At 40.7% G+C, this 21,002-nt stretch overlaps 1 protein-coding gene across 12 annotated transcripts in view; it reads right to left on the bottom strand.

Moving 5' to 3' along the window:
• LOC138652282 (uncharacterized) overlaps nt 1–21,002 on the bottom strand; it is a 119,291-nt gene that overhangs the window by 90,042 nt on the left and 8,247 nt on the right. For all 12 annotated transcript variants that reach the window (XM_069743052.1, XM_069743054.1, XM_069743059.1 and 9 more), the window contains 5 exons: nt 20,586–20,627; nt 18,857–18,895; nt 13,160–13,210; nt 12,587–12,637; nt 11,053–11,094 (listed from right to left, as the gene is read on the bottom strand). In XM_069743052.1, coding sequence (XP_069599153.1) covers nt 11,053–11,094; nt 12,587–12,637; nt 13,160–13,210; nt 18,857–18,895; nt 20,586–20,627 — 225 coding nt within the window. The remainder of the gene's footprint in view (nt 1–11,052; nt 11,095–12,586; nt 12,638–13,159; nt 13,211–18,856; nt 18,896–20,585; nt 20,628–21,002) is intronic.

Genomic DNA, 21,002 nt, shown 5'->3' with positions numbered 1-21,002 from the left:
CTCTATATATAATGTATAGAGAAAAAGGAAATACAGTGATCACCAGTAACATTATACATAGGAGCACTGTATATAGTGTCAGTGTACAGATAATACAGTGAGCACCAGTGACATTATACACAGGAAATCTGTATATAGCATATAGTGTACAGGTGATACAGTGATCACCAGTAACATTATACACAGGAGCTCTGTATATAGTGTATAGGTGATATAGTTATCACCAGTGACATTATACACAAGAGCTCTGAATATAGTGTCAGTGTACAAGTAATACCGTGATCACCAGTAACAGTATACATAGGAGCTCTGTATATAGTATCAGTGCACTGGTAATACAGTGATCACCAGTAACATTATACATAGGAGCTCTGTATATAGTGTCAGTGTACAAGTAATACCGTGATCACCAGTAACATTATACAAGGGAGCTCTGTATATAGTGTACAGGTTATACAGTGATCACCAGTGACGTAATACACATGAGCTCTGTATATAGTGTCAGTGTACAGGTAATACAGTGATAACTTGTGACATTAGACACAGGCGTTCTATATATAATGTATAGTGTACATGTAATACAGTGATCACCAGTGACATTATATACAGGAGTTCTGCATATAGTGTCAGTGTACGGGTAATACAGTGATCACCAGAGACTTTATACACAAGAGCTCTGTATATAGAGTCAGTGTACAGGAAATACAGTGATCACAGTAACATTATACACAACAGCTCTTTATATAGTGCACAGGTAATGCAGTGATCACCAGTGACACTACACACAGGTGCTCTATATATAATGTATAGTGTACATGTAATACAGTGATCACCAGTGACATTATACACAGGAGCTCTGTATATAGTATCAGTGCACAGGTAGTACAGTGATCATCAGTAACATTATCCCCTTTACCCCCAAGGGTGGTTTGCACGTTAATGACCAGGCCAATTTTTACAATTCTGACCACTGTCCCTTTATGAGGTTATAACTCCGAAACGCTTCAACGGATCCTGGTGATTCTGACATTGTTTTCTCGTGACATATTGTACTTCATGATAGTGGTAAAATTTCTTTGATAGTACCTGCGTTTATTTGTGAAAAAAACGGAAATTTGGCGAAAATTTTGAAAATTTCGCAATTTTCAAACTTTGAATTTTTATGCAATTAAATCACAGAGATATGTCACACAAAATACTTAATAAGTAACATTTCCCACATGTCTCCTTTACATCAGCATAATTTTGGAACCAATTTTTTTTTTTGTTAGGGAGTTATAAGGGTTAAAAGTTGACCAGCAATTTCTCATTTTTACAACACCATTTTTTTTTAGGGACCACGTCTCATTTGAAGTCATTTTGAGGGGTCTATATGATAGAAAATGCCCAAGTGTGACACCATTCTAAAAACTGCACCCCTCAAGGTGCTCAAAACCACATTCAAGAAGTTTATTAACCCTTCAGGTGTTTAATAGGAATTTTTGGAATGTTTAAATAAAAATGAACATTTAACTTTTTTACACAAAAAATTTACTTCAGCTCCAATTTGTTTTATTTTACCAAGGGTAACAGGAGAAATTGGATCCAAAAAGTTGTTGTCCAATTTGTCCTGAGTACGCTGATACCCCATATGTGGCAGTAAACCACTGTTTGGGCGCATGGGAGAGCTCGGAAGGGAAGGAGCGCTATTTGACTTTTCAATGCAAAATTGACAGGAATTGAGATGGGACGCCATGTTGCGTTTGGAGAGCCACTGATGTGCCTAAACATTGAAACCCCCCACAAGTGACACCATTTTGGAAAGTAGACCCCCTAAGGAACTTATCTGGATGTGTGGTGAGCACTTTGACCCACCAAGTGCTTCACAGAAGTTTATAATGCAGAACCGTAAAAATAAAAAATCATATTTTTTCACAAAAATTATATTTTTGCCCCCAATTTTTTATTTTTCCAAGGGTAAGAGAAGACATTGGACCTCAAAAGTTGTTGTCCAATTTGTCCTGAGTACGCTGATACCCCATATGTGGCAGTAAACCACTGTTTGGGCACATGGGAGAGCTCGGAAGGGAAGGAGCGCAGTTTGACTTTTCAATGCAAAATTGACAGAAATTGAGATGGGACGCCATGTTGCGTTTGGAGAGCCACTGATGTGCCTAAACATTGAAACCTCCCACAAGTGACACCATTTTGGAAAGTAGACCCCCTAAGGAACTTATCTGGATGTGTGGTGAGCACTTTGACCCACCAAGGGCTTCACAGAAGTTTATAATGCAGAGCCATAAAAATAAAACAAAATTTTTTTCCCACAAAAATTATTTTTTAGCCCCCAGTTTTGTATTTTCCCTAGGGTAACAGGAGAAATTGGACCCCAAAAGTTGTTGTCCAATTTGTCCTGAGTACGCTGATACCCCATATGTGGGGGGGAACCACCGTTTGGGCGCATGGGAGGGTTCGGAAGGGAAGGAGCGCCATTTGGAATGCAGACTTAGATGGATTGGTCTGCAGGCGTCACATTGCGTTTGCAGAGCCCCTAATGTACCTAAACAGTAGAAACCCCCCACAAGTGACACCATTTTGGAAAGTAGACCCCCTAAGGAACTCATCTTGATGTGTTGTGAGAGCTTTGAACCCCCAAGTATTTCACTACAGTTTATAACGCAGAGCCATGCAAATAAAAAATATTTTTTTTTCCACAAAAATTATATTTTAGCCCCCAGTTTTGTATTTTTCCAAGGTTAGCAGGAGAAATTGGACCCTAAATGTTGTTGTCCAATTTGTCCTGAGTACGCTGATACCCGATATGTGGGGGGGAACCACCGTTTGGGCGCATGGGAGGGCTCGGAAGGGAAGGAGCATCATTTGGAATGCAGACTTAGATGGATTGGTCTGCAGGCGTCACATTGCGTTTGCAGAGCCCCTAATGTACCTAAACAGTAGAAACCCCCCACAAGTGACCCCATATTGGAAACTAGACCCCTCAATGAACTTATCTAGATGTGTTGTGAGAACTTTGAACCCCCAAGTGTTTCACTACAGTTTATAACGCAGAGCCGTGAAAATAAAAAATCTTTTTGTTTTCCCACAAAAATTATTTTTTAGCCCCCAGTTTTGCATTTTCCCAAGGGTAACAGGAGAAATTGGTCCACAAAAGTTGTTGTCCAATTTGTCCTGAGTACGCTGATACCCCATATGTTGGGGTAAACCCCTGTTTGGGCACACAGGAGAGCTCGGAAGGGAAGGAGCACTGTTTTACTTTTTCAACGCAGAATTGGCTGGAATTGAGATCGGACGCCATGTCGTGTTTGGAGAGCCCCTGATGTGCCGAAACAGTGGAAACCCCCCAATTATAACTGAAACCCTAATCTAAACACACCCCTAACCCTAATTCCAACGGTAACCCTAACCACACCTCTAACCCAGACACACCCCTAACCCTAATCCCAACCCTATTCTCAACTGTAAATGTAATCTAAACCCTAACCCTAACTGTAGCCCCAACCCTAACCCTAGCCCTAACCCTAGCCCTAACCCTAGCCCTAACCCTAACCCTAACCCTAGCCCTAGCCCTAACCCTAGCCCTAGCCCTAGCCCTAACCCTAACCCTAGCCCTAGCCCTAACCCTAGCCCTAACCCTAACCCTAGCCCTAACCCTAACCCTAGCCCTAACCCTAGCCCTAACCCTAGCCCTAACCCTAACCATAGCCCTAGCCCTAACCCTAGCCCTAACCCTAACCCTAGCCCTAACCCTAGCCCTAGCCCTAACCCTAGCCCTAGCCCTAACCCTAGCCCTAACCCTAGCCCTAACCCTAGCCCTAACCCTAGCCCTAACCCTAGCCCTAGCCCTAACCCTAGCCCTAACCCTAGCCCTAATGGGAAAATGGAAATAAATACATTTTTTTTTATTTTTCCCTAACTAAGGGGGTGATGAAGGGGGGTTTGATTTACTTTTATAGCGAGTTTTTTAGCGGATTTTTATGATTGGCAGCCGTCACACACTGAAAGACCCTTTTTATTGCAAAAAATATTTTTTGCAATACCACATTTTGAGAGCTATAATTTTTCCATATTTTGGTACACAGAGTCATGTGAGGTCTTGTTTTTTGCGGGACGAGTTGACGTTTTTATTGAAAACATTTTTGGGCACGTGACATTTTTTTATCGCTTTTTATTCCGATTTTTGTGAGGAAGAATGACCAAAAGCCAGCTATTCATGAATTTCTATTGGGGGAGGCGTTTATACCGTTCCGCGTTTGGTAAAATTGATAAATCAGTTTTATTCTTCGGGTCAGTACGATTACAGCGATACCTCATTTATATCATTTTTTTATGGTTTGGTGCTTTTATACGATAAAAACTATTTTACAGAAAAAATAATTATTTTTGCATCACTTTATTCTCAGGACTATAACTTTTTTATTTTTTTGCTCATGATGCTGTATGGCGGCTCTTTTTTTGCGGGACAATATGACGCTTTCAGCGGTACCATGGTTATTTATATCTGTCCTTTTGATCGCGTGTTATTCCACTTTTTGTTCGGCAGTATGATAATAAAGCGTTGTTTTTTGCCTCGTTTTTTTTTTTTTTTTCTTACGGTGTTTACTGAAGGGGTTAACTAGTGGGACAGTTTTATAGGTCGGGTCGTTACGGACGCGGCGATACTAAATATGTGTACTTTTATTGGTTTTTTTTTTTTATTTAGATGAAGAAATGTATTTATGGGAATAATATTTTTTTTTTTTTTTCATTATTTTGGAATATTTTTTTTTATTTTTTTTACACATTTGGAAATTTTTTTTTTTACTTTTTTACTTTGTCCCAGGGGGGGACATCACAGATCAGTGATCTGACAGTGTGCACAGCACTCTGTCAGATCACTGATCTGACATGCAGCGCTGCAGCCTTCACAGTGCCTGCTCTAAGCAGGCTCTGTGAAGCCACCTCCCTCCCTGCAGGACCCGGATCCGCGGCCATCTTGGATCCGGGGCTCGAGCAGGGAGGGAGGTGAGGAGACCCTCGCAGCAACGCGATCACATCGCGTTGCTGCGGGGGGCTCAGGGAAGCCCGCAGGGAGCCCCCTCCCTACGCGGTGCTTCCCTGCACCGCCGGCACATCGCGATCATCTTTGATCGCGGTGTGCCAGGGGTTAATGTGCCGGGGGCGGTCCGTGACCGCTCCTGGCACATAGTGCCGGATGTCAGCTGCGATAAGCAGCTGACACCCGGCCGCGATCGGCCGCGCTCCCCCCGTGAGCGCGGCCGATCGGCTATGACGTACTATCCCGTCCAGGGTCAGATAAGCCCAGGGCACCTCAACGGGATAGTACGTCTAAGGTCACAGAGGGGTTATACACAGGAGCTCTGTATATAGTGTCAGTGTACAGTAATACCATTGTCACCAGTAACATTATACAAGGGAGCTCTGTATATAGTGTACAGGTAATACAGTGATCACCAGTGATGTTATACACAAGAGCTCTGTATATAGTGTCAGTATACAGGAAATACAGTGATCACAGTAACATTATACACAACAGCTCTCTATATAGTGCACAGGTAATGCAGTGATCACCAGTGACATTACACACAGGAGCTCTCTATATAGTGTATAGTGTACAAGTAATATAGTAATGACCGGTGACATTATATACAGGAGATCTATATATAGTGTATTTTGTACAGGTAATGCAGTGATCATCGATGATATTATACAAAAGAGATCTGTATATGGTGCATACTGTGCAGGTAATACAGCAATCACCAGTGATTTTATATACAGGAGCTCTGTTTACAGTATATAGTGTAGTGTACAGGTAATACAGTGATCACCAGTGGCATTATACACAGGAGCTCTGTATATAGTGTATAGTGTACAGATAATACATTGATCACCAGTGACGTTATACACAGGAGCTCTGTATATAGTGTATAGTGTACAGATAATACATTGATCACCAGTGGCGTTATACCCAGGAGCTCTGTACATAGTTTCAGTTTACAGGTAGCACAGTGATTACCAGGGACATTATACACAGTAGCTCTGTATATAGTGTCAGTGCACAGGTAATACAGTGATCACCAGTAACATTATACACAGGATCTCTGTATATAATGTACAGGTCATAGAGTGATCACCAGTGACTTTACACTTTACACAGGACCTCCGTATATAGTGTATAGTGTACAAGTAATATAGGAATCACTGGTGACATTATACAGAGGAGCTTCATATATAGTGGCAGAGTACAAGTAATACGGGTAGTCACCAGTGCCATTATTCACAGGAGCTCTGTATATAGTGTCAGTATACAGGTAATATAGTAATCAATAGTGACATTACATACAGGCGCTCTATATATAATGTATAGTGTACAGGTAATACAGTGATTACCAGTGACATTATACACAGGAGTGCTGTATATAGTGTCAGTGTACAGGTGATACAGTGATCACCAGTGACATTAACCACAAGAGCTCTGTATATAGTGTCAGTGTATAGGTAATAAAGTGATCATCAGTGACATTGTACACAGGAACTCTGTATATAGTGTCAGTGTTCACGTAATACAGTGATAACCGGTGACATTGTGCACATGAGCTCTGTATATAGTGTCAGTGTACAGGTGATACAGGGATCCCCAGTGACATTATACACAGGAGCTCTCTATATAGTATATAGTGTGCAAGTAATACATTAATGACCGGTGACATTATATACAGGAGCTCTGTATATAGTGTATTTTGTACAAGTAATACAGTGATCATCGGTGACATTATACAAAAGAGCTCTGTATATGGTGCATACTGTGCAGGTAATAAAGCAATCACCAGTGATTTTATATACAGGAGCTCTGTTTACAGTATATAGTGTAGTGTACAGGTAATACAGTGATCACCAGTGACATTATGCACAGGAGTTTTGTATATAATGTCAATGTGCAGATTATACAGTGATCACCAGTAACATTATACACAGTAGCTCTGTATATAGTGTATAGTGTACAGGTGATACATTGATCACCAGTGGCATTATACACAGGAGCTCTGTAGATAGTTTCAGTTTATAGGTAACACAGTGTTTACCAGTGACATTATACACAGTAGCTCTGGACTGTATATAGTGTATAGTATACAGGTAATACCGTTATCCCTAGTAAAATTGTACACAGGAACTCTGTAACATTATACACAGTAGCTCTGTATATAGTGTCGGTGCACAAATAATACAGTGATCACCAGTAAAATTATACACAGGAGCTCTGCATACAGTGTATAGTGTACAGGTGATACAGTGATCACCAGTGACATTATACACAAGAGCTCTGTATATAGTGTCAGTGTACAGATAATACAGTGATCACCAGTACCATTATACACAGGAGCTCTGTATATAGTGTACAGGTAATACAGTGATCACCAGTAACATTATACACATGAGCTCTGTATAGTGTCAGTGTGCAGGTAATACAGTGATCACTGGTGACATTGTACAAAGGCGCTTTATATATAATGTATAGAGAAAAGGGAAATACAGTGATCACCAGAAACATTATACACAGGAGCGCTGTATATAGTGTCAGTGTACAGGTAATATGTGATCACTAGTGACATTATACACAAGAGCGCTGTATATAGTGTCAGTGTACAGATAATACAGTGATCACCAGTTACATTATACACAGGAGCTCTGTATATAGTATATAGTGTACAGGTGATACAGTGATCGCCAGTGACATTATACACAAGAGCTCTGTATAGAGTATCAGTGCACAGGTAATACAGTGATCACCAGTAACATTATACACAGGAGCTCTGTATATAGTGTACAGGTAATACAGTGATCACCAGTAACATTATACACATGAGCTCTGTATAGTGTCAGTGTGCAGGTAATACAGTGATCACTGGTGACATTGTACAAAGGCGCTTTATATATAATGTATAGAGAAAAGGGAAATACAGTGATCACCAGAAACATTATACACAGGAGCGCTGTATATAGTGTCAGTGTACAGATAATACAGTAATCACCAGTTACATTATACACAGGAGCTCTGTATAAAGTATATAGTGTACAGGTGATACAGTGATCGCCAGTGACATTATACACAAGAGCTCTGTATAGAGTATCAGTGCACAGGTAATACAGTGATCACCAGTAACATTATACACAGGAGCTCTGTATATAGTGTACAGGTAATACAGTGATCACCAGTAACATTATACACAAAAGCTCTGTATATAGTGTCAGTGTACAGGTAATACAGTGATCACTGGTGACATTGTACAAAGGCGCTTTATATATAATGTATAGAGAAAAAGGAAATACAGTGATCACCAGTAACATTATACACAGGAGCACTGTATATAGTGTCAGTGTACAGGTAATATGTGATCACTAGTGACATTATACACAAGAGCTCTGTATATAGTGTCAGTGTACAGGTAATACAGTGATCACCAGTGACATTATACACAGAAAATCTGTATATAGTATATAGTGTACAGGTGATGCAGTGATCGCCAGTGACATTATACACAAGAGCTCTGTATAGAGTATCAGTGCACAGGTAATACAGTGATCACCAGTAACATTATACACAGGTGCTCTATATATAATGTATAGTGTACATGTAATACAGTGATCACCAGTGACATTATACACAGGAGCTCTGTATATAGTATCAGTGCACAGGTAATACAGTGATCACAAGTAACATTATACACAGGAGCTCTGTATATAGTGTACAGGTGATATAGTGATCACCAGTGACATTATACACAAGAGCTCTGAATATAGTGTCAGTGTACAGATAATACTGTGATCACCAGTGACATTATACACAGGAGCTCTGTATAGAGTATCAGTGCACAGGTAATACAGTGATCACCAGTAACATTATACACAGGTGCTCTATACATAATGTATAGTGTACATGTAATACAGTGATCACCAGTGACATTATACACAGGAGCTCTGTATATAGTATCAGTGCACAGGTAATACAGTGATCACAAGTAACATTATACACAGGAGCTCTGCATATAGTGTCAGTGTACATGTAATACCGTGATCACCAGTAACATTATACAAGGGAGCTCTGTATATAGTGTACAGGTAATACAGTGATCACCAGTGACGTTATACACATGAGCTCTGTATATAGTGTCAGTATACAGGTACTACAGTGATCACTGGTGACATTATACACAGGCGCTCTATATATAATGTATAGTGTACATGTAATACAGTGATCACCAGTGACGTTATACACAGGAGCTCTGTATATAGTGTCAGTGTACGGGTAATACAGTGATCACCAGAGACTTTATACACAAGAGCTCTGTATATAGTGTCAGTGTACAGGAAATACAGTGATCACAGTAACATTATACACAACATCTCTGTATATAGTGCACAGGTAATGCAGTGATCATCAGTGACATTACACACAGGTGCTCTATATATAATGTATAGTGTACATGTCATATAGTGTACAGGTAATACAGGGATCACTGGTGACATTACACACAGGAGCTCTCTATATAGTGTATAGTGTGCAAGTAGTACATTAATGACCAGTGACATTATATACAGGAGATCTATATATAGTGTTATTTTGTACAGGTAATACAGTGATCATCGATGACATTATACAAAAGAGCTCTGTATATGGTGCATACTGTGCAGGTAATACAGCAATCACCAGTGATTTTATATACATGAGCTCTGTTTACAGTATATAGTGTAGTGTACAGGTAATACAGTGATCACCAGTGACATTATGCACCGGAGCTCTGTATATAGTGTACAGTGTACAGATAATACATTGATCATCAGAGGCATTATAACCAGGAGCTCTGTATGTAGTGTATAGTGTACAGATAATACGTTGATCACCAGTGGCATTATACACAGGAGCTCTGTACATAGTTTCAGTTTACAGGTAACACAGTAATTACCAGTGACATTATACACAGTAGCTTTGCATATAGTGTACAGTGTACAGAAAATACATTGATCACCAGTGGCATTATACACAGGAGCTCTGTATATAGTGTATAGTGTACAGATAATACATTGATCACCAGTGGCATTATACACAGGAGCTCTGTATATAGTGTATAGTGTACAGATAATACATTGATCACCAGTGGCATTATACACAGGAGCTCTGTACATAGTTTCAGTTTACAGGTAACACAGTGATTACCAGTGATATTATACACAGTAGCTCTGTATATAGTGTATAGTGTTCAGGTAATACAGTGATCACCAGTGACATTATACACAAGAACTATGCATAGAGTGTCAGTGTACAGGTAATACAGTGAACACCAGTAACATTATACACAGGAGCTCTGTATATAGTGTCAGTGAACAAGTAATACAGTGATCACCAGTGACATTATACACAGGAGCTCTGTATATACTGTCAGTGTACAGGTAATACAGTGATCACCAGTTACATTATACACAGGAGCTCTGTATATAGTAATAGTGTCAGTGTACAGGTAATCCATAATGTCCAAGATAATTTACCTGTTAGAAGAAAAACAAGATCATTGAAGGAATTGTCCTATCAATGGACAGGTGCAGGAGTTCACTTTGTCTTGAAATAAAATGACTATATTTATCAAAATTTCATTTAATTTTATTATTTTACAACAAAAAATATAGTTTTGAACAAAGCTTTGTAGATTTGTTTGTTCAAGAAACTCATGCAATTCTTTCTCCATCATTATTCCTGCCTCCAATATTTTACTTAATCTCTTTATTGAAATGTAACTAAACTTTGGAACATTTTTATATACTTTGTAAAATCACTGCAGGAACTTCTAAACAGTCTTTTCAGTGATTCTTGGAGGTCTAAGGCCTCAGACCCCGAGCGACAAAATATAAAAAATTCCCCATGGTGTTTTTACGCTTTAAATGAAACAAGAAACAATTTTAATCTCATCTAATCCATCAATTTTGGAATGAAACCTTTATTGTTACCGGATGTATTTATTAAAGTAGTAGAAAATAAATATTTTTGTTAAATAAAACACTCACTCTTATTTTCAGGAAACATCGAAGGCTTTTCTGGAAATCCAACTATAAAAGTTAAAGATAATGAATTCATCAGCTTTCGGCTTTATCACAGATATATTGAGTCATTGGAGCTCGCTGGGTTCCTGCACGGCAATACAAGCTGTAGCAGATGTCGGCATGCAACTCACTGGCAGTCACTAGCAGTAGCAGTACATGGCACTGACATCATGCCCTGCCCGTTGCTTTAAGCTGAAGTCAACTATAGAAGAGAATGCTGCCCGTCGCGGGAGCGGATAAAGATGAATTTATATTTGTTATACGTGAAAGAAAAACGGTAAATTGGAGACATACTGTATATACAAGGATGGGGGACATATATACCAGGATGGGAGACATATATACCAGGATGGGAGACATATATACCAGAATGGGAGACATATATACCGGGATGGGAGACATATATACCAGGATGCGAGACATATATACCAGGATGGGAGACATATATACCAGGATGGGAGACATATATACCGGGATGGGAGACATATATACCAGGATAGGAGACATATATATCAGGATGGGAGACATATATACCAGGATGGGAGACATATATACCAGGATGGGAGACATATATACCAAGATGGGGGACATATATACCAGGTTGGGAGACATATATACCGGAATGGGAGACATATATACCAGGATGGGAGACATACAGCTCTGGCAAAAATTAAGAGACCACCACATCAAAACCCTGTCATGGGCAGCCCAATCTCCAGACCTGAACCCCATTGAAAATCACTGGAATGTAATCAAGAGGATGATGGATAGTCACAATCCATCAAACAAAGAAGAACTGCTTAAATTTTTGCGCCAGAAGCAGTGTGAAAGAGTAGTGATTAAAAATCATGGTTATTCCACAAAATATTGATTTCTGAACTCTTCCTGAGTTAAAACATTAGTATTGTTATTTCTAAATGATTATGAACTTGTTTTTTTGCAATATTTGAGCTCTGAAAGCCCCGGGTTTTTATTTAATTTTGACCATTTTTCTTCGTCAGAACAAAAATACAAAAATTATTGCTTGGAAATTCAGAGACATGTTGTCAGTAGTTTATAGAATAAAAGAACAATTTACATTTTACTTCAAAACATACCTATAAAGAGAAAAATCAGACAAACTGAACATTTTGCAGTGGCTCAGGTCCAAATTTTGCACCAGGGCCCATCGGATTCTAGATACAGCACTAGGGATAGAATCTTACAAATCAAAATTCTACCCCCCCCCCTCAGGAAAAAAAAAATTACAAATAAAATTGTTATCAATATTGATATGGAATGAGTACATGATTATGAATCTTTCCTCTTTGTTAACTTTGTTAATGATTTTGTTTTTGTTTCTTCTTTTTCTGCTATTATTTTTTTTCTTTCATCACACATCTCTGTCTTTTATATGTAATATGTTGTTTCCATTGACATTAGCAGGAATTCTTTCACACGTCATTAGTATTAAACTCAGATCATTGACATTGCAGAAGTCTAATACACATGAACTTACGCCATTCTCTCAGGATCCAGATCGGATTCTTCCTCAGTCCAAAAAAATCTCCTATTTTAAACAAAAATTAAAAGAAAAAATATTAATTTTTTTAAGAAAAAAAAATATATAACAAACTTTTTAAAATTTTGAAGAATTAAAAATTGTGAATGAAATCTCAAATGGCAGCACACTAACAGTACATGGCAGAATTTCTTAGATTACTTTTATAGTATTTTACATTAATAATTTAATGTTAACTTTACAGAATACGTTTTTTCCCCTCTGCAGGCTTTAGTGACTAGAGAGAGCCAAGGTTTCTTTCTACATTCTCTACCTTTCTTCTTTCAGATCAACTTTGTGTAGACTGCTAAAGTCACGTTTTACTTATTACTTGGACTGTTATTCCTCACTGCAGACAGAACTGTAGACAGATTTGAGCAACGTTTTAAGAGTGAATGATCACAGTACAAGAGAAAAGGTTGAGGAAAAGGCTTTTTTTTACAGAAACAAGTATATCAAAGTTTGTTATGTTCAGTTCTACCGTTAATACATATAAAGCAAATTAAAAGTATAATTACTCTTTAAACTCACCTTTTAGGTCATTAAAGTTTATATCAAATCCTTGGAAAGTGACACATTTGCCTGAAACACATCAAATAAAATTATGTAAAAAAATCCTGATTTTTGTATATAACTCAAAATCAGTACAGAATCAGTAATGTAATGTATGTACACAGTGACTGCACCAGCAGAATAGTGAGTGCAGCTCTGGAGTATAATACAGGATGTAACTCAGGATCAGTAATGTAATGTATGTACACAGTGACTGCACCAGCAGAATAGTGAGTGCAGCTCTGGAGTATAATACAGGATATAACTCAGGATCAGTAATGTAATGTATGTACACAGTGACTGCACCAGCAGAATAGTGAGTGCAGCTCTGGGGTATAATACAGGATGTAACTCAGGATCAGTAATGTAATGTATGTACACAGTGACTGCACCAGCAGAATAGTGAGTGCAGCTCTGGGGTATAATACAGGATGTAACTCAGGATCAGTAATGTAATGTACGTGCACAGTGACTGCACCAGCAGAATAGTGAGTGCAGCTCTGGGGTATAATACAGGATGTAACTCAGGATCAGTGATGTATGTACACAATGACTGCAGCAGCAGAATAGTGAGTGCAGCTCTGGGGTATAATACAGGAGGTAACTCAGGATCAGTAATGTAATGTATGTACACAGTGACTGCACCAGCAGAATAGTGAGTGCAGCTCTGGGGTATAATACAGGATGTAACTCAGGATCAGTAATGTAATGTATGTACACAGTGACTGCACCAGCAGAATAGTGAGTGCAGCTCTGGGGTATAATGCAGGATGTAACTCAGGATCAGTAATGTAATGTATGTACACAGTGACTGCACCAGCAGAATAGTGAGTGCAGCTCTGGGGTATAATACAGGATGTAACTCAGGATCAGTAATGCAATGTATGTACACGGTGACTGCACCAGCAGAATAGTGAGTGCAGCTCTGGAGGATAATACAAGATGTAACTCAGGATCAGTAAGGTAATGTATGTACACAGTGACTTCACCAGCAGAATAGTGAGTGCAGCTCTGGAGTATAATACAGGATGTAACTCAGGATCAGTAATGTAATGTATGTACACAGTGACTGCACCAGCAGAATAGTGAGTGCAGCTCTGGAGTATAATACAGGAGGTAACTCAGGATCAGTAGTGTAATGTATGTACACAGTGACTGCACCAGCAGAATAGTGAGTGCAGCTCTGGAGTATAATACAGGAGGTAACTCAGGATCAGTAATGTATTGTATGTACACAGTGACTGCACCAGCAGAATAGTGAGTGCAGCTCTGGGGTATAATACAGGATGTAACTCAGGATCAGTAATGTAATGTATGTACACAGTGACTGCACCAGCAGAATAGTGAGTGCAGCTCTGGAGGATAATACAAGATGTAACTCAGGATCAGTAATGTAATGTAACAAAGCACTCATTTATACTTCAGGCTTTTTCTCAGGATGATGGCAAAGCATAATATAGAGAACATCATCATGATCACCATTCCTTCAGGCTCTGCATAAGACAGCGTATCCAGGGTCGGACTGGCCCACTGGGAAACCGTAGAAACCTCTGATGGGCCTGCCCAGCACCACAACTCTTGCCTCCTTCATTTGGCTCTTCTGCCCTATATTCTGATCACATTATTCTATCCCAATGCTGGTGGGTTGTCTGCACTGCTCAGCAACTAGTGATGTGAGGTGAGCGCTTTCTCATCACCTGCTGCTGCTTCTATTGATCTCAGTGCGCTCACCGCTCTCTCGGCTTCACAGTGCTCGATGAGATCAATAGAAGCCACAGCAGCAGGTGATGATAAACTGCTCACCTCTCATCACTAGTTGCTGAACAGTACAGACTACCACCGGCACCGGGTATAGAACAAAGCACTCAAAGCACAGCCGGCTCCATCACAGACTGAGACTGCGCACACAGCATGGGGCGTCTAGAACTTTTGGAGGGAATGATGTCACTGAAAGGGGCGGGGCCTCCATCAGTCCAGTGAAGACCCGATAGCAGGAAGCTGTGCTGTGCTCGCTCAGGCTGCTGGAAAGGAGAGGAGGGAAATGACAGGCTGTATCATGGAGCTGTGGGAGGAGGAGAGGACTGAGGGGCTGCACCATGGAGCTATGTGAGAAGAGGACTGAGGTGCTGCACCTTGGAGCCATGTGAGAAGAGGACTGAGGTGCTGCACCATGGAGCTGTGTAAGGAGAGGATTGAGGGGTCCATCATGGAGCCGTGTGAGGAGATGGCTGAGGGGCTGCACTATGGAACTGTGTGAGAAGAGGACTGAGGGTCTGCACCATGGAGCCATGTGAGGAGAGGACTGCGGGGCAGCACCAAGGAGCCATGTGAGGAGAGGATTGAAGGTACCACCATGGAGCTGTGTGAGAAGAGGACTGAGGGGCCCACAATGAAGCCATGTGAGGAGAAGACTGAGGTGCTGCACTATGGAGTTGTGTGAGGAGAGGACTGAGGGGCTGCACCATGGAGCTGTGTGAGGAGAGGACCGAGGGGCTGCACCATGGAGCCGTGTGAGGAGAGGACTGAGGGGCCCACCATAGAGCCGTGTGAGGAGAGGACTGAGGGGCTGCACCATGGAGCTGTGTGAGGAGAGGACTGAAGGGCTGCACCATGGAGCCGTGTGAGGAGAGGACTGAGGGGCCCACCATGGAGCCGTGTGAGGAGAGGACTGAGGGGCTGCACCATGGAGCCATGTGAGGAGAGGACTGAGGGGCCCATCATGGAGCCGTGTGAGAAGACTGAGGGGCTGCACTATGGAGCTGTGTGAGGAGAGGACTGAAGAGCTGCACCATGGAGCCGTGTGAGGAGAAGACTGAGGGGCTGCACCATGGAGCTGTGTGAGGAGAGGACTGAGGAGCTGCACCATGGAGCTGTGTGAGGAGAGGACTGAGGGGCTGCACTATGGAGCTGTGTGAGGAGAGGACTGAGGGGCTGCACCATGGAGCTGTGTGAGGAGAGGACTGAGGAGCTGCACCATGGAGCTGTGTGAGGAGAGGACTGAGGGGCTGCACTATGGAGTTGTGTGAAGAGAGGACTGAAGAGCTGCACCATGGAGCCGTGTGAGGAGAAGACTGAGGGGCTGCACTATGGAGCTGTGTGAGGAGAGGACTGAAGAGCTGCACCATGGAGCCGTGTGAGGAGAAGACTGAGGGGTTGCACCATGGAGCTGTGTGAGGAGAGGACTGAGGAGCTGCACCATGGAGCTGTGTGAGGAGAGGACTGAGGGGCTGCACTATGGAGCTGCGTGAGGAGAGGACTGAAGAGCTGCACCATGGAGCCGTGTGAGGAGAAGACTGAGGGGCTGCACCATGGAGCTGTGTGAGGAGTGGACTGAGGAGCTGCACCATGGAGCCGTGTGAGGAGAAGACTGAGGGGCTGCACCATGGAGCTGTGTGAGGAGAGGACTGAGGAGCTGCACTATGGAGCTGTGTGAGGAGAGGACTGAAGAGCTGCACAATGGACCCTTGTACAGATGGGAATGAGGACTCAGGACTCAGTGTGTAAAATGTTTTTAAAAATATTTAAAAAAAACATAAAAGTTCAAATCACCATGAGGGGTGCATTATATTGTATGGAGGACCATGTGGGATGCATTATATTGTATGGAGGACCATGGGGGGTGTATTATATTGTATGGAGGACCATGGGGGTATATTATATTGTATGGAGAACCATGGGGGTGTATTATATTGTATTGAGTACTAAGGGGGGTGCATTATATTGTATGGAGGACCATGGGGGATGCATTATATTATATGGAGGACCATGAGGGTGTATTATATTGTATGGAGGACTATGGGGAGGGCATTATATTTTATGGAGGACCATGGGGGTGCATTTTATTATCTGGAGGACCATGGCATCTGCATTATATTGTATTGAGGACTATGGGGGGTGCATTATATTGTATGGAGGACTGTATGGGGCCCATTATACTATATGGAAGGCTTTGTGGGGCCATTATATTCCAAGGGCTATGTGGGGTCTATCATACTGTGTGGGGGGCAATTATACAATTTGAAGAGCTAGTGCAGGCCATTATACAGTGTGGGGCTACTATACTGTATGTAAGCCCATTATACTGCATGGGGGTATCATACTGTGTTTGGGGGCTCTTTCGTTGGTATTGTACTTTATGAGGACAATGAAAGAGGAATTTAGGGCTTCAGCAGGAGGAAAATTGCTATGTAAAGGCTGGAAAGGTGTGAGATCTGCTCTTCTGTGACCCCAACAATTATTTATTTGTTTATTTATTTATTTTTTGGGGGGGGGGGCAATTAGAACTTCGGCTATGGGGCCCCATGATTTCTGTGTACGGCCCCTGCTTAGTTCCTTACCTTTCTCGGATACGGCTGCTCAGCTCTATGCGGTAGGGAAGCTATGACATCTGGGGGTCTTTAGAAGACCCCCATGCTTATAATTACGGATCTCCCTTGTCACCCGAGCTTTGAAAGACCCAGTAATTTTGACTACACTCAAGGATGCTGCGGCATTGCTGTATATAGCACTAGCGGTCAGACGTTCGCAGCTCCAAGTCCCCTAATGGGACTGAAATGAACAAAAAAAAGTTTTTAAAAAGTCTGAAAAAATATGAAAAAAAATAAATAAAAATTCAATATCATCCCTCTTTTTCCCCATTAAAAATAAAGATAATTTAAAAAATACACATCGGTGGTATCGCTGCGTTCAGAAAAATCTCATCTATAAAATTAATTAACCCTATCGGTAAAAACCGTAAACAAGAGAAAAAAAAAATTAAATGCCAAATTTACGTTTTTCTGATTGCTGCAAAAAAAACGCTGTAAGAAGCTATGAAAATGTCATATCTGTTCGAAAACGGAAGCTGGTCGTGAAGGGGTTAATTTTAAACCGCTCAGGACCAACTTTGCACAAGTGTATGTAATGCGAGTCACCTATAGAGGGCAGCACTGAGAAATAAAAAATATATATATATTATTATTATTATTATTTATTTATTTATATAGCACCATTAATTCCATGGTGCTGTACATGAGAAAGGGGTTACATACAGGGTTATAGATATCGATTACAGTAAGCAGGTTTACAGTGACAGACTGGTACAGAGGGGAGAGGACCCTGTCCTTGCAGACTTACATTCTATATATATATATATATATATATACATATATATATATATATATATATATATATATATATATACTAGATTGTGGCCCGATTCTAACGCATCGGGTATTCTAGAATATGCATGTCCCCGTAGTATATGGACAATAATGATTCCAGAATTCACGGCAGATTGTGCCCGTCGCTGATTGGTCGAGGCAACCTTTATGACATCATCGTCGCCATGGCAACCATTAAGACATCTACGTCGATACTGTGCCCGTCGCTGAATCAGAAACGTGGGATTTCTACGTCCTTTATGACATCATCGTCGCTGTGCCCGTTGCAGATTGGTCGAGGCCAGGCGGCCTCGACCAATCAGAGACGCAGGATATCTACGTCCTTTATGACATCATTGTCGCTGTGCCCATCGCTGATTGGTCGAGGCCTGGCGGCCTCGACCAATCAGAGAGGCGGGATTTCCAGGACAGACAGACAGACAGAAAGACAGACAGACAGACAGAAAGACAGACAGACGGAAAAACCCTTAGACAATTATATATATAGATATATATAATTGCATTAAATACTTACAGTAAGCATCCCCCCCTCTGCCGGGTCGCCTTTGTCTTCCTAAGCACAATATAAAAATTATTTGCATTACTTTGTGAAATTCAGCATTCTTGATCCTTAACCCATCCACTCACAAAAATAAGTGCACCCCTTCCCAATAGATCCTTTAGCTGTATAATGATGGTCATGTATTATGTATTGATCACATATTGTGCAAACTCTTTATTAATAATATTTTGCACCCCTCACTGGTATCATTGTATAGATATGATTGTTACATGTTATCTACTTACAATACTATGGTATACACCAGAGGTGTCAAACTGCATTCCTCGAGGGCCGCAAACAGGTCATGTTTTCAGGATTTCCTTGTATTGCACATGTGATAATTTAATCACCTGCACAGAATGATTCCAGCACCTTGTGCAATGCAAAGGAAATCTTGAAAACATGCATGGTCTGAGGCCCTTGAGGAATGCAGTTTGACACCTCTGGTATACACTGTATATAGTGTCAGTGTACAGGTAATACAGTGATCACCAGTGACATTATACACAGTAGCTCTGTATATAGTGTATAGTGCTCAGGTAATACAGTGATCACCAGTGACATTATACACAGGAGCTCTGTATATAGTGTCAGTGTACAGGTAATACAGTGATCACCAGCGACATTATACACAAGAGCAATGTATAGAGTGTCAGTGTACAGGTAATACAGTGAACACCAGTAACATTATACACAGTAGCTCTGTATATAGTGTATAGTGTTCAGGTAATACAGTGATCACCAGCGACATTATACACAGGAGCTCTGTATATAGTGTCAGTGTACAGGTAATACAGTGATCACCAGAGACATTATACACAAGAGCTATGTATAGAGTGTCAGTGTACAGGTAATACAGTGATCACCAGTGACATTATGCACAGGAGCTCTGTATATAGTGTCAGTGTACAGGTAATACAGTGATCACCAGCGACATTATACACAAGAGCTATGTATAGAGTGTCAGTGTACAGGTAATACAGTGATCACCAGTGACATTATACACAGGAGCTCTGTATATAGTGTATAGTGTTCAGGTAATACAGTGATCAGCAGTGACATTATACACAGGAGCTCTGTATATACTGTCAGTTTATAGGTAATACAGTGATCACCAGTGACATTATACACAGGAGCTCTGTATACAGTGTCAGTGTACAAGTAATCCATAATGTCCAATATAATTTACCTATTAGAAGAAAAACAAGATCATTGAAGGAATTGTCCTATCAATGGACAGGTGCAGGAGTTCACTTTGTCTTGAAATAAAATGACTATATTTATCAAAATTTCATTTAATTTTATTATTTTACAACAAAAAATATAGTTTTGAACAAAGCTTTGTAGATTTGTTTGTTCAAGAAACTCATGCAATTCTTTCTCCATCATTATTCCTGCCTCCAATATTTTACTTAATCTCTTTATTGAAATGTAACTAAACTTCGGAACATTTTTATATACTTTGTAAAATCCCTGCAGGAACTTCTAAACAGTCTTTTCAGTGATTGTTGGAGGTCTAAGGTCTCAGACCCCGAGCGACAAAATGTAAAAAATTCCCCATGGTGTTTTAACGCTTTAAATGAAACAAGAAAAAATATTAATCTCATCTAATCCATCAATTTTGGAATGAAACCTTTATTGTTACCGGATGTTTTTATTAAAGTAGCAGAAAATAAATATTTTTGTTAAATAAAACACTCACTCTTATTTTTAGGAAACATCAAAGGCTTTTCAGGAAATCCAACTATAAAAGTTAAAGATAATGAATTCATCAGCTTTCGGCTTTATCACAGATATATTGAGTCATTGGAGCTCGCTGGGTCCCTGCACGGCAATACAAGCTGTAGCAGATGTCGGCATGCAACTCACTGGCAGTCACTAGCAGTAGCAGCACATGGCAGTGACATCATGCCCTGCCCGTTGCTTTAAGCTGAAGTCAACTATAGAAGAGAATGCTGCCCGTCGCGGGAGCTGATAAAGATGAGTTTATATTTGTTATACGTGAAAGAATAACGGCAAATTGGAGACATACTGTATATACAAGGATGGGGGACATATATACCAGGATGGGAGACATATATACCAGGATGCAGACATATATACCAGGATGGGAGACATA

Source organism: Ranitomeya imitator, chromosome 10, assembly GCF_032444005.1.
Source record: "Ranitomeya imitator isolate aRanImi1 chromosome 10, aRanImi1.pri, whole genome shotgun sequence".
NCBI classification, from domain to species: Eukaryota; Metazoa; Chordata; class Amphibia; order Anura; family Dendrobatidae; genus Ranitomeya; species Ranitomeya imitator.
The sequence above is the reverse complement of the archived record's forward strand: the minus strand, read 5'-3'. Positions and strand labels throughout refer to the sequence as shown.